This window comes from Bos javanicus, chromosome 13 (genome assembly GCF_032452875.1).
Source record: "Bos javanicus breed banteng chromosome 13, ARS-OSU_banteng_1.0, whole genome shotgun sequence".
Classification (NCBI taxonomy): domain Eukaryota; kingdom Metazoa; phylum Chordata; class Mammalia; order Artiodactyla; family Bovidae; genus Bos; species Bos javanicus.
The window spans coordinates 74,524,857-74,538,511 of NC_083880.1; the positions used below are offsets into that span (position 1 = coordinate 74,524,857).

The window sequence follows — 13,655 nt, forward strand, 5'->3', positions numbered from 1 at the left end:
CCCGATTCCGTCGCCCAATAGTGGTACGCTGGTAGAGGGTCTAGCGGTTGCGCGATGACATAGCACTCTGGAGTGCCCCATTGGCTGGATCAAACCCAAGCGAGCCACTGATTGGTTAACGCTGCCGGAGGGTTACAATTCAAACGCGGGCGGGCGGGCCCGCAGCCCTGCAGTTGAACTGTGAGCTCCGCGTACCGCTTTTCTCCGCCTCATCGCCGCCCGGATGGCTTCCCAGAACCGCGACCCAGTCGCCGCCAGCGTCGCCGCCGCCCGTAAAGGAGCCGAGCCCAGCGGGGGTGCTGCCCGGGGCCCTGTGGGCAAGAGGTGAGTGGTGTGGAGGTAACACCCGCCGAGCCTGGCACGCCCTGGGCATTTGGGGCCAAGAGGGAAGACTTCCGGGACCCCCACCTCCTCCTGGAACGGGTGAGATACGGGAGTTAGAGAGACATGCCAGAAGCTCTCCTGCTCTTAAGAGGCACTCCCGAAAGAGGACGAAAGGGGTAGGATCACTGCCAGGATCCTCTGTCAGTGAGCCGAGATGAAGATACTCCGGCGACCCTCGGTGGCTAGGCCGGAGGGTGGCGGAGGAGCGGGGTGGGGGAGGAAGAAGGGGGGAAATTGAGATCCGGAGAGAGACGCCAGAGAAGCAGATGGGGTTAAGAGTAAGCCAGATCCGTCCTTCGAGATCCTCGAATTAGGGAGGGTGAGGGCTCACTAGGACCCTCCTATGGAAATGGAGGTGACTGTTACCCAGGTGAGTCCGACTTCAGGGTAGAGGAAAGCCTCCGTGACAGCTGCTCCAGAGAGACTGGGGTGGGAGAAGATACCTGGAGTCCTGGCCCATCCAGACTCCTACGTAACTCCAAGTACTCTTTTTGCAGGCTACAACAGGAGCTGATGACTCTCATGGTGAGTGACTGGTGCCCAGATCCCCAACCAATTGGTCTACCCTTCCACCTCCTAGTCACTTATCAGTGGCTTCCTTTCCTACATCAGGCTCTTTGGTAGTCGTGGGGGTAAAAAGATGAGTCCACCTTTCTCTCTTTTGGAAAGAAGTTAATCCACCCCACCTACACGCCTTTTCTCCCACAATCTCTACTCCCCAGTACCATCCCCCCCACAGTGAAGTTATACCTAAAATACAGCTTTTATACAAGGCCTCTCCTTGTCCTGGCTGGCCCTACTTCCCTGCCCTAAGGTTTGAAAAAAGGGAAAATGTTAGTAGCTCAGTGGTGTCCGACTCTGCAACCCCATGAACTGTAGCCTGGTAGTCTCCTCTGTTGAGGGAACTCTCCAGGCAAGAATACTGGAGTGGGTAGCCATTCCCTTCTCCAGGGGATCTTCCCGCATTGTGGGCAGATTCTTTATCCTCTGAGCCACCAGGGAAGCCCTCAGGTTTATCCACACCCATCTCTCCATCCTTCTTAATATTTCTAATCCTGTCATACTTTGGAATGCTTCCTTCCTGGACTACGTTTTCTACATTAACCCTAGATACTCAACTCACATCCTTCAATGACCATATTGTTCCTCTTCCCAGTCTGCGAATAGTTTCTGGGCTTCATATATAACCAGCACTCAATAGCATGTTGAGGGAATTCCCTGGTGGTCCAGTGGACTCAACGCTTTTACTGCCTTGGGCCAGGTTCCATCCCTGGTCAGGGAATGAAGATCCCACAAGCCAAAGAACAGCCAAAAAAAAATAGCATGTTGAACTGAATTCCTACAGCCAGCATTAAAGGTCCAGAGCTGCCTTCTGCTTCCCTACACAGCATCTCATTTCTTAGCCTGGCAATGAACCTCCACAATCCCAGTACTCCCCTCAGGAAAGCATATCGGTTTGGCCCAGTTGCTTTATTTTGGATCAGAATGTGAGGTTAAGAGGAACGGGTTCACCGACTGGCCCTCCAGGAGCGAACTCTTCCAGCCCAGCATGTGTCGTTTCCTCCCCAGATGTCTGGCGATAAAGGAATTTCTGCCTTCCCTGAATCCGACAACCTCTTCAAATGGGTGGGGACCATCCATGGAGCCGCTGGCACAGTAAGTGCAGGGTTGGGAGAGGTGAGTGTGACTAAGCTGAGTCTGGGTAGAAGTGGGAGGTGAAATCCAAGTGCCAGGTCTGCTTCACGTCTCTTGCCCGGCAGGACACTCCTCTGTGTCTGCTGTGGTGCCCTGAGCTTGTGACCCTGGTCACCCTGAGTACAGTGAGAGGCTGGGTTTAAGGCAGCGCTGTCCATCTGAGATGCGTACAGAGGACCAGACAGCAGAGACAACTGAGCACACTAAGGCTCGTGGGCCTTAGACCAAAGGATCACTGAGGACCCCACCAGATACAAGAGAACGCACCAGACCAGTTTCATGCTTCATCTTCTGTTGAGTCCTGATGAACTCAGGGGTCCTGGCAAGTCCTTTATGTGGAGCTTGGGCTGGGAACTGAGGCTCGGGGCAGGAGGGTTAATCCGCGAATCTCTTTCTCCAGGTATATGAAGACCTGAGGTATAAACTGTCCCTGGAGTTCCCCAGTGGCTACCCTTACAACGCACCCACGGTGAAGTTCCTCACACCCTGCTACCATCCCAATGTGGACACCCAGGGTAACATCTGTCTGGACATCCTGAAAGACAAGTGGTCCGCCCTGTATGACGTCAGGACCATCCTGCTCTCCATCCAGAGTCTGCTCGGAGGTGACTGTCAGGCCCGGCCCCTCCCCCAGAACCTGGGGACCTGTCCGGACTCCCCCCGGGCCGCCTCTCCTACCCACACCTGATCCTTCTTTTCCTCCACCTGCAGAGCCCAACATTGATAGCCCTTTGAACACACATGCTGCCGAGCTCTGGAAAAACCCCACAGGTAGGTCCTTCATCCTGAGGGCACCAGACCATCCCTCCCCAACCTTCAGAAGCTCCTTCAAACAACAGGAGGAATCCAGTGACTTGGGAATGTGTCCTGATGGCTTAAGGGGGCCGGGGAGGAGGGGGAGACGGTAACCCACTTCCACCTCTTCCTTGATGTGTCCGGTTCTCTTGTTTGCTATAAAATCAGAAAAACTAACCCATTCCACATTAATGGACCTTGGGGAGATTTTAAGTAGAAGACAAAGCTTTGTGCAAATGACTTGCTCTCTCAGGGCCGCTAGGCGCCTCCCCTGTCCCTGAGAGCAGAGCTACCCCCTAGAAGCAGAACCCATCCAGGAGACCTGTCTGAGTGGCCAGCAGAGGGTTAAGCTGTTGTACTGGGAAACCCCTCCGAGCTCCCCAAAGTCCTCCCACGTGTGTATTCTTGCCGCTCTCTTGCCCACCTTATCCCCTGCCCCCATCAGTCACCAAGACCCGCCTGTTCTCTTCCAGCCTTTAAGAAGTACCTGCAAGAAACCTACTCAAAGCAGGTCTCCAGCCAAGACCCCTGACCTGGGATGTCCGGCTCTCCTTGTGTTCTTTTTTTTTCTGTTTTTCCTTAGGCAGTCTGTCCATGCCTCAGTTTCTGTACAGGACTCTGTCTTATCTGTGGTGTCATTTTGTTTTGTTTCTGTTTTTTAAATTAAGTGTGGTTAAACCCTTGTGATAAATATATTAAATAAATACATTTTGGGGTTTTTATAGCAAGTTGCTGTTTTGTCATTACCCAAGGGTTGGAAGTGCCCAGGGTCGGCAGAGATCAGGTTTAGGATTTGGGTTCTCTGCTCCACGGCCCAGGGAGTAGAAACAGCTGATAGGCTGTAGGGCTGAGCAAGGAAGTGACAGGATTCCCTCCCTTGTAACCTGAGTTATTTTATGATTCTGCATCTGTTTCCTCATCTATAAAACAGGTGTCACAAAATGCTAGTTTCTGGGAGTTCCCTGGGGGTCTAGTGGTGAGGAGTCAATGCTTTCACTGCTGCAGCCTGGGTTCAACCCCTGGGAACTGAGATCCCAGAAGCCACACAGCGTGGCAATAAATAAATACTAATTTAAAGAAAAGCAAAATGCTGATCTTATGAAGTGGTGACACAGACCAGGAACACAGGTGTTGTCCCAGTTGTGTTGCAGATGAAGCTGAGCCAGATCTTAAGACTGAAATGGAGCGATACAGTGTGTGTGTGTGTGTGTGTGTGTGTGTGTGTGTGTGTTAGAGAGGGCTGGGAGGAGGACCAGCTACCCACTTTAGGACAGTAGATTTTTTGACCCTGAAGAAGGAGCAAGATGACATTCAGGTAACCCTACAGCCGGCCCAGGGTCTGGGGAGACAGCCAGGGGAAGTTTTCTGGATGAAGGTCATAAGTCACCCCTGGCCCAGGTCCTCCACTGGTGGTTCCATCTCCACTGGGGCACATTCACCTGCTCCATCTCCCAGCATTTCCTCTGCTTGCTGCACCACTGGTCCAGAGCCCCAGCCCCCTGGGCCATCTTTCCACTGACCCACCATAGGCCTTTGGGCCCCTGGAAGGAAACCCCCGTGTTGACCAGCTGGGTCCCAGCAGGCCGAGGTGCTAGGCCCTGCCCAGGTCCTGCAGGAAGATCTCCATGAGAAGCTTAGGTGCACTCCAACAAAGCCCGAGCGTTGCCCTGCTCGCCTAGCCTGGTCAACTGTCTGCAGCTGCTTGTGCAGGCCTGGGGTAGGGCAGGAGGAGGAGATAGCAGGGAGACCATCAGGAAGGTTCTCACCCACCTTTTTCTCTTAATCCAGCTAGCCCACATCCCTGTGCCCCGACCAAGCTGTCACATGTGGAAAGAACTGCGGTTGGAACTTAAATGTCCTCTGATCAATTTCTTCATCTCAAATTGTGCTGTTGGCTCTCTCCTTGGAGCTTAGACTCATGTTGTTCAATCTACTGTGCATATAAACCTTCCTGGGATTTTATTCAAATACAAATTTTGATTCCGTCCGTCTGGGTGGGGCCTGACGCTCTGCAGTTCCAATTGGCTCCCAGGTGGTATCACTGCTGTTGTCTAGTTAAAGGTACAAAGCCGTCTTCTCAAGGTGTGCTCCTTCCACGTGTCACCTGGATCTGGCTAGAAATGCAAGTTCTTGGCCCCAGTAATCTGTCCAGATGATTCTGATGCTGTCAAATTGAAAATCACCAGACCAGGCTTCCCTGGTGGCCCAGTGGTTCAGAATCTGTCTGCCAATGCAAGGGACACAGGTTCAACTCCTGGTCCAGGAAGATCCCATATGCTACAAGGCAACTGAGCTCATATGCCACAACTACTGAGCCTACACTCTATAGAGTCCACCAGCCACAACCCCTGAGCCCACGCATGCCCTAGAGGCCATGCCCTGCAAAAAGAGAAGCCACTGCAGTAAGAACCCCAAGCATTGCAACTAAGAGTAACCCCGCTTGGTGCAAATAAGGCCCAGTGCAGCCAGAAATAAATAAAATTTAAAAAAAAAAAAAGTCACCAGGCCAGGAGATGTCTGAGAAGAGCAGCGCTCAGAATCTGACACTAAATTGGTTCTTAAGTGCTGACCAAGGTGGATAAGTCTTTGCCTGCCTTAGGAAGCCTCCTTATGTACTTTGCTAGATCATGGTGTCTGATCCCCCCAGATGGTCACGTGGCCTACAAGTGTCAGTCACAGAGACCCAACTCCACATTGTCATTCAGAACTAATCCCTCCAAGAAAGTAAAATTGCTTTATTGACTACTACTAGGGCTGCTAAAAGAGGAGGGAGTCAGTCTGGGCTGCTGGTGGAGACAGCTGCAAATAAAAAGAATGCCAAGCAGAAACAAATAGCTGAGAGATGACACTGAAACTCTGGCCTCCACTTCATGCCTTGGCATCCCAGTGTCATGAGTCAACAAATCTTTTTCGTGTAAGTCAGTTTGACTTCAGTTTCGGACACTAGCTCAGTAAGTATGAGAAGGTGGTCGTGGTGGTTGCTAAGTCGCTAAGTCATGCCCGATTCTTGTGAAGCCATGGACTGTAGCCTGCTAGGCTCCTGTGATGATTGTCATTCTCATTCATTCAGTACAACGGTTGAGTGCCTACTAGGTAAAGGCCCTAGGTTGGGGGCTGGGGATAAGGCAGGGAAGAAGACACAGTGCTGTCCTCGAGGAGAGTGAAGTTTAGGGAACAGATAGACATATCAGTGGGGCATCAGAGGTGGCTCAGTGGTAAAGCCTCCGCCTGCCAATCCCTGGAATGGGAAGATCCCCTGGAGAAGGAAACAGCAACCCACTCCAGTATCCTTGCCTGGGAAATCACATGGACGGAGGAGCCTGGCAGGCTACAGTCCATGGGGTCACAAAGAGTCAAACACAACCAAGTGACTGAACACATACACAAGCGAAGGCATGTCAATAGCAGGAATAAGTGGTGGTTAAAGTAGAACTGTGTTAGAATTCCTGATCCACTCCCATATTACTTGTACACACTTGGGAACTTAGAGCAAACCTCTCTGTAAAATGGAAATATTAGTAGCTACCTCATAGGATAGAACAGTGCCTCAGAATAGTGCCTGACACATAAAAAGCACTAAATAAAAGCCGGATGTGGGAGATCCCTGGCAGTCTAGTGGTTAGGATTCCAGGCTTCCACTGACAGGGCTTGGGTTCAGTCCCCAGTCAGGGAACTGAGATAAGCCACGTGGTGTGGCAAAAAAAAAAACAAAAACAGCGCTAGGCTCACATGTTGCTATGAGCACTCAGAGGTGAGTGAGGCACCTAACAAAGATGGGGAGGGTCAAAGAAGGCTCTTTGGAGAAAGGAATTGGGCCGTGTGGGAGGTAATAGGCAGTTCATGAAGCCTTGAGCAGGGCAGTGACATGATCAGATTTGGTTTTGGGAAGATCCTTCTGGCCACCGTCTGTCTAGGGAGTGAGTGGCTGGAAGGAAGTTTGCTACTGTTATCAATAGCCTGGTAAGCAATGGTGGTGACCTGAGTTATGACGCTCAGTGGGCTTGGAGAGGAGGGATGAAGTGGTAGGGAGACAAAGTGGCAGGGCCCAGTAAGTAAATTAGAGGTGGGAAACGAGTTTCAGAATTTCTCACTTGGGTCTCATCCCTGAGAAAGGCACCACAAGACAAGATGGAGGAGGGAGATTTATCAATTTACAGCAGAGCCAGTTTGAAGCACTCAGGACGCCCAGAAAGAACTGTCAACTGCTAGTCTTACTCCTGTTTCCACCCCACAGCCATATCGTCTCGGTCAGTGGTCCCCAGCCTTTTGGGCACCAGGGACCAATTTCATGGAAGACAATTATCCACCAACCAGAGTGGTAGGTGGGGGGATGGTTTCAGGATGATTCAAGCACACTACATTTCTATTATTATTACATTGTGATAAATAATTATATAACTCACCATAATGCAGAATCAGATCATCAGGCATTAGATTCTTGTGCAATCTAGATCCCTCACATGCATAGTTCACAGTAGGGTTTGCACTCCTTTGAGAATCTAATACTGCCACTGATCTTACCGGACATGAAGCTCAGGAGGTAATGTGAGCGATGGGGAATGGCTATGAATACAGATGAAGTTTCAATCCTCACTCACTAACTCACCTCTCACCTCCTGCTGTGTGGCCCACTTCCTAATAGGCCATGGACTGGTACCGTACCCGGTACTGGAGATTGGGGACCTCTGATCTAAGTTATCATCTATATGTCTGGGTAAGATGGTTGGATGGCATCACCAGCTCAATGGACATGAGTTTGAGCAAGCTCCAGGAGTTGGTGATGGACATGGAAGCCTGGCATGCTGCAGTCCATGGGGTTGCAAAGAGTTGGGCATGACTGAGCAACTGAACTGAACTGATATGTCTGGGTACGTCATTCCACTCGGTGTTAGTTTCCTCAACTGTAAAATGGAAATAAGGGCATCTGTCCCTGGGGTTGTGTGGATAAATGAGACAATGAGCAGCACACAGTAGGCACTCATAGGGATGATAACTAACCTCCAGCACTGTTCCTGGTTGGAAATACCATCCAGGAAACATGAATGAGACAGAAAGGGGAGAAGAAAACACGGAGTTGGAGAGAGAGAGCTAGAGCGATGAATAAGAGTTCAATGTTTTAAGATGATAACGACATTACTAAAAGGATTTACTGTATGCTGACTCTGTGCCAGCCTCTGTTCTAAGCACTTGGTACACATTAACTAGTCCTTCCAACGCTGTGAAAGTGAAAGTCACTCAGTCCTGTCCGATTCTTTGGGACTCCATGGACTGTACAATCCATAGAATTCTCCAGGCCAGAATATTGGAGTGGGTAGCCTTCTCCTTCTCCAGGGGATCTTCCCAACCCAGGGATCAAACCCAGATCTCTGACATTGCAGGCGAATTCTCTACCAGCTGAGCCACCAGGGAAGGCCAAAGATATGTACTGTCATTGTCCCCACTTTACAGATTAGGATAGGGAGCAGAGAGTGGTTTGTCACCGGCAGTGAGGATTCAGACTTAGCTTTACCAAAGCCAAACTACCACTGCACCTAATTAGCTTCAGCCCGACTCTCACTATCATTGAGTTGTTTCCAAAAGAGCTCTGGTCGCCAGAGTGCAGCCAGTCAGCGCACGGATCAAGGAAGGACGCGATGGTATCTGAGCTGGGTCGTAGTATCTTGGAGATGGCATCTGAGCTGAGTTGAAGGATTTGCCAAGGCTTTAATAAGAGGAAGAAGGGGAGTCCAAGGAGAGAGAACAACGTGTGCAAAGGCCCGAGGGCTTAAAGTGCACCCCACCTCCAGAGCAAGAGAGAGAGGCCGAAGCCTGTCGAGGGGAGGGGCAACTGTGAGAAGGAGGGGATGGAATCTGGATTTGCTTCTAGAAGCAGAGGGGACGCTGGAAGCGCCAGGCGCCACACAGCCCCTCAGCTAAGCTGTCACGCACGCTCAGTCGCGAAACTTCCGAGGGCACGGAACGCCACCTCGGGTTCCCGGGTCCCGCTGCGCTCGGACCGGAGGACGCTCGGGCGGCTCCAGCCTTGCGGCGCCCTGGACGGTGGCCCAACCAGGCGGCCCCGGACACACGATCCGTCCCGGTCCTCCCCTCTACTCAAGCCACGCGCTTTGCAATGTTTCCTTTTATTCCTTCCAGACACATCCCCAGAAGGGGCCGCGCCTCCCGCCCGGGGCGGGGGAACGAAAGCGGCTCGGGGGGCGGCGCCGCCCACGCCCGAGGGCCGCGCGGTGTCGATGGCTGCAAGGGCCGACTTCTTACTGCACGCCCTCCATCATCTTCAGGAACTCTGCGGGAAAGGATAGGGTGGGGCGCTCACGAGTCTCCCCGCGGCGGACTAGGCCGGGTCCCGGGGTGGGGCGGGGGACCTGCCTCTTAGACAGGGCGCCGGGCTATTAGCCGATACATTGCACAAAACCAGCCCGCGGGAGGCGGGGAAAAACCTGGCCCCGCCCCGCCCTCAAGGCGGAGGACGCTCCCGTCCGCGGGCCCCGGTCCCCGCGCGCCCCAGACCCTCACCGTCGAAGTCAATGCGGCCGTCGTTGTTCTTGTCCCCGTCCTTCATCAGGGATTCGAGCTCCTCGTCTGTCACGTGCTCCCCGGAGGCTCGGAAAATCTCCGCCAGCTCCTCGGCGTCGATGTAGCCGTCCGCGTTCCTGCGGGAGTGTAGGGCCGGGGCGGGGAGGGGGGCGCTCAGGGCCCGCAGGTGCGAGCCGCCCGCGCCACGCCCCCCGCCTGCACCCCCATCCGCCCCCCCGCCCCCCAGAACCTTCCGGCCCTGCGGGCCATATTCAGACTGCTCCGCGCCTTGGCTGCTCCCAGGCCTCCGACGCACCTGTCGAAGATGCGGAAACACTCAGCCAGCTCCTCCTCGGTCTTGCCCTTGGCGTCCTCTTTCATCTGGCGCACCATCATGACCAAGAACTCCTCGAAGTCGATGGTGCCGCTGCCTGAGGGGAGCGGGTGGTAAGTGGGCCCGAGCCCTGGCTGCCACGCCCCCCACCCCCGAGGGCCGCCGGCTCACCATCCTCATCCACCTCCTCGATGATGGCGTCCAGCTCCTCTTTGGTGGGTGTCTGGCCCAGCATCCTCATCACGGTGCCCAGCTCCTTGACGCTGATGTCCCCGCCGCCGTCCGCGTCGAACATGTCAAAGGCGGCCTTGAACTCTGCCAGGGCGAGGAGGGCAGAGGGCTGAAGTGAGCCTGGCGAGACTGTCAGCCTCACATCCACATACTGTCTCCCCGCCTGCCCAGACTCCAGGTTCCCCGGCACCCCGCCTCCCAGCAGCCAGCCCGCCCACCCCCACTCACCAGCGATCATCTCCTCGCTGAGGTAGGACCGGGCCTCAGCCTGCTGGTCCGTCGTCTGCAGAAGACACGGGCCATCAAAGAGTCGAAGGGACAGCCCGGAGTACATTCCTGCCTTCACCCCGTTCTCCTGCACCCCCATTTCTGTACGTGCCCTCTAAGTCCCTGCAGAGCAACAGCTTCCAGTTGCCCCACTCTGGGCATGCCCCCACAGCACCCAGCTCCACTTTTGAAGAACTGGGGATTATGTCTCGCTTGTCTATCGGAGATCAAGTCAGGACCTCCATCCCCATGACCTTCCGAGAGTCATTAAATGTACCTCATTCCCTCATCTCTTCTCAGCAGCTTTTCCGGGATCAGCTGGAATCAGCCCAGTGAGAAAGAAGGCTTTGTAAAGTGCCAGCACGATTCCAGCATGGTTTTCCAGTTTCCCCTACCTGCTCATCACACTTGGTACTTTAATAGTGAAGTCACTCAGTCGTGTCCTACTCTTTGCGGCCCCATGGACTGTAGCCTACCATGCTCCTCTCTCCATGGGATTCTCCAAGCAAGAACACTGGAGTGGGTTGCCATTTCCTTCTCCAGGGGATCTTCTCAACCCAGGGATCGAATCCGGATCTCCCGCATTGCAGGCAGACACTTTAACTTCTGAGCCACCAGGGAAGCCCGGTACTTTAATAGGTGCTAATAAATGTTTGCGGTCACACAAATAATAATGTGACAGAAAGTTACTGATTACTGACCAAGGGTCAGGCCATAGACCAGGCACTGGTACCACCAAGGAATCAGGCACATTCCCTCCCTCAGAACTTGCAGAGACAGAGGGTGTAAGCTTCCTTCGGATGACTCAGTCATCAGAGTAAATACCACTCGGTGCTGGGCAGAGTGGGATGTGGGCCTTGTGGGGGTGACAGATGGCTCTGGAGAGTTCCGGTCACATCCAAGCCCAGACACCCAGCTGGGGCTTTGGACTGAGGCTGGTGGTGAGGGAGTGCTGAAGCATCCTAGGAGTCCTTTGGCTGGCTGGCAGCCGCCTGTCCTCCCTGTCTCCCTCCTCCCCTCCCCCTCCCCAGTCCTGAGCCAGAAGGGCAGACTATTTTTAGTAAGGCATGGGCAACAGCAGCTGCCCTGCGGGTCCAGTTACTCCTTGAAGAGAAGTGGGGAGGGCTCTTGGAGGAGAAGCACAGCCTCAAATCCCAGCCCCTCTCAGGGAGGCCGACATCTCTCTAACCCTGCTCTGTCATCTTTGGCCCCTTGGAGCTCTGGGGGTCCTGCTCCTGAGCAGGCCTCCTGTCTTCCAGAGGAGGGCTTTAGCAAGGCTTCCAACCCATCCCCCCACCACCACTCAGTGCCTTGCTGGATAACCCCCTCTCCACCACGAGGGAGACAAGCTAAGGCCCACTCACAATCCCCTGATCCACACTGCTAGAAGCCTCAGAAGATCTCAGGGAACCAGCAAGCCTGGAGGATGGGCCCCTGGAACGTCCTCACAGCCCTCCCCTTCCAAAACAAGTCCAAGGCCCTCTTCCAGCCTTCCTCCCAGACACCGGCATTCCAGGAGCCTTCAGATTCCATCTTCAAACATCCAAGTGACTGCCCCACCAAGAACCCAGATCTGAAAGATGCCCAGAAGAGCTCCAGTGAGGGCAGAGAGGAAGTTCCTTCTGGTGCTTACCATTTTGCAGGTCAACCTGGACTCCCACTCTAGGTCACCTTCTCCGTACTCCACCACCCAAAGATGCCCTGGCCCGCTCTAGCCCCTCAGATTTGTAGGGGCACCCTCTCCTCCCACCTCCCTGCTCCCCAGGACCGATGCCCTGGCCAATCAGATCCTGGGGTCAGTGCGCCACCCCCTCCCAGAATCCTAGCCCATTACCTAATTTAGCCAAGGGCCCTTGCAGAGAAATTTAAGCCTCTGAGCAGGTGGCGGGCTTGACGTCCTAGATTCTTGTGAGGAGAACCCGCCCTGCTCTGCCACTCCTAGTGAGCCCCCCCGCCCCACCCCCAAGAAGCACGCTTGCTCCAAGATGGGTGAGGAAGATCAGGATAGAGGAAAGAGAGGCAGCACAGTAGCATGGAAGAGCACAAGCCTTGACGTTCAAAACCCAAGATCCAAGTCCTATCTCTACAAGCTGTGCATACATGGGCATGTGGCAATGCCACTCTGAGCTTCAGTTTCCTTGTGTGTGAGATGAAGACAGTCATAACCTTCCTCCCAGAGAAACCATGGTAAACGGGAGCTTGGGTTTAAGTCACTGGGCTTGTGCCAACTACTTAAAGTCAGTGCTTTGCAAGTGGAGTGTTTTGTCTTTGAATCAGAGACCAGAGCGGGACGAGACAGGATGAGGGGAAATTGACAGCCACAGTTACTGAACCTCTGCTAAGCGTTTTAATCATCTGATCTCACCCAGTACTCATCCTGTGAGGAAGCAACTATGGTTATTCCCCTTTTTACCAGGGAGCTTTGTAAATCATAAAGCTCTATAGTCACTCTGGGGATTCTTATTCATTCTGACTGAGAGGAAGTTGGGGCAGACGGTCCTCCAGGGACCTGTCTGGAGGGAAAAATGAATAGAGGGGTCCAGGAAACGGGGTGTGCACTTGGAACAGAAATAAACATTGAAAGTAGATTCTTCTCTCAAGCTTACCTTGTCCAGGAAAGGAGGTTTGGGGATTCACTTTTTTAGCGGGGGAGGGGACCAGGGGAGGTTTCACTAAGTAAATGCAGGGACAGCTGGCCCTTTGCTGCAGCTCGGGGAAGAAGTCTGGAGGAGTTCAGCTGGCCTCCTAGAGAGTGAAGGGGTGGGTGGATCAAGTCAAATCCGAAGGGAGACCACCCTGAGAATCCACGGGGTCCACCAGGGTGTTGGGATGGGCAACATTCATGGACTCTCATCAAGTAACAGAAAGAGCACGATGATGACTAAACACAGGGGCTGGGGCCAGGGAGAGGGGGCTGGACACCAAGGAAGGCAGACGGACAGTGGCAGCTGGGCTGCCTTCTTGCCCTACATAGATATTCCCAAGGAAAGCTCTGTGGAGCCAGGCCAGGCTAAATAAGGCCTCCCCCATCCAGGCCCAGGGCCAAAGGGTGATGCTCTCCAGGGGGTGCCTATTTGGACACAAACATTGGAACCACTTGATCCTTTAGGAACAGAGTATAGAGAGTATAGAACTCCCGGCAATCCTTTGTTCATTAGTTTGTTCTTTAATATATTCGGGGAAATAGATAAGGTCCAAACTCAGTGTGGCCAAGCAAGGTCCCACTGACCCTTCCATTTTCATTCCCACCTTACAAGTGGTTCTGCTCTGGTTCAAGCTAAAATGCAGCTCCAAACACCACCCTTTATAGCCCTCCAAGCCCTTGCACATGTAGGTTTGTAGGTGTTTTTTTTAATATTTACTTATTTGGCTGTGCCGGGTCTTAGCTGAGGCATGTGGTACGTTCCATCTTCATTGAGGCATGCAGGATCTT

The 13,655-nt window shown here is 53.4% G+C and overlaps 2 protein-coding genes across 5 annotated transcripts; one reads left to right on the plus strand and one right to left on the minus strand.

Annotated features, from left to right (window-relative positions):
- Positions 1-129: 129 nt before the first annotated feature.
- UBE2C (ubiquitin conjugating enzyme E2 C) lies at positions 130-4,861 on the plus strand. 4 transcript variants are annotated; one of them, XM_061437790.1, is made up of 6 exons: positions 130-324; positions 882-909; positions 1,954-2,061; positions 2,480-2,684; positions 2,791-2,850; positions 4,663-4,861. In XM_061437790.1, the coding sequence occupies exons 1-6, from the start codon at positions 224-226 to the stop codon at positions 4,725-4,727; spliced, it is 567 nt and encodes a 188-aa protein (XP_061293774.1). In that variant the 5' UTR covers positions 130-223; the 3' UTR covers positions 4,728-4,861. The 4 variants fall into 4 exon arrangements, with proteins under 4 accessions (XP_061293774.1, XP_061293776.1, XP_061293775.1 ...); XM_061437792.1 differs by having other exon boundaries at positions 136-324; positions 1,954-2,040; XM_061437791.1 differs by lacking the exon at positions 4,663-4,861 and adding an exon at positions 3,348-3,602 and having other exon boundaries at positions 136-324.
- A 4,119-nt stretch (positions 4,862-8,980) lies between these two features.
- Positions 8,981-11,966, minus strand: TNNC2 (troponin C2, fast skeletal type). The gene is made up of 6 exons (XM_061437794.1): positions 11,856-11,966; positions 10,184-10,238; positions 9,896-10,039; positions 9,707-9,821; positions 9,391-9,527; positions 8,981-9,160 (listed from the first exon to the last, which is right to left on the minus strand). Exons 1-6 carry the CDS (start codon positions 11,856-11,858, stop codon positions 9,129-9,131), a joined length of 486 nt encoding a protein of 161 aa, XP_061293778.1. The 5' UTR covers positions 11,859-11,966; the 3' UTR covers positions 8,981-9,128.
- Between the last annotated feature and the right edge of the window lie 1,689 nt (positions 11,967-13,655).

What these genes read in the sequence shown, in the direction of transcription:
- UBE2C (XM_061437790.1), top strand. Translation starts at nt 224, where the DNA reads ATGGCTTCCCAGAACCGCGACCCAGTCGCCGCCAGCGTCGCCGCCGCC. An exon ending in CGGGGCCCTGTGGGCAAGAG is followed by an intron (nt 325 to 881) that starts GTGAGTGGTGTG and finishes CTCTTTTTGCAG; the next exon opens with GCTACAACAGGAGCTGATGA. An exon ending in AGGAGCTGATGACTCTCATG is followed by an intron (nt 910 to 1,953) that starts GTGAGTGACTGG and finishes TTTCCTCCCCAG; the next exon opens with ATGTCTGGCGATAAAGGAAT.
- TNNC2 (XM_061437794.1), bottom strand. An exon ending in CGAGGAGGTGGATGAGGATG is followed by an intron (nt 9,822 to 9,895) that starts GTGAGCCGGCGG and finishes CGCTCCCCTCAG; the next exon opens with GCAGCGGCACCATCGACTTC. An exon ending in TGTTTCCGCATCTTCGACAG is followed by an intron (nt 9,528 to 9,706) that starts GTGCGTCGGAGG and finishes ACACTCCCGCAG; the next exon opens with GAACGCGGACGGCTACATCG.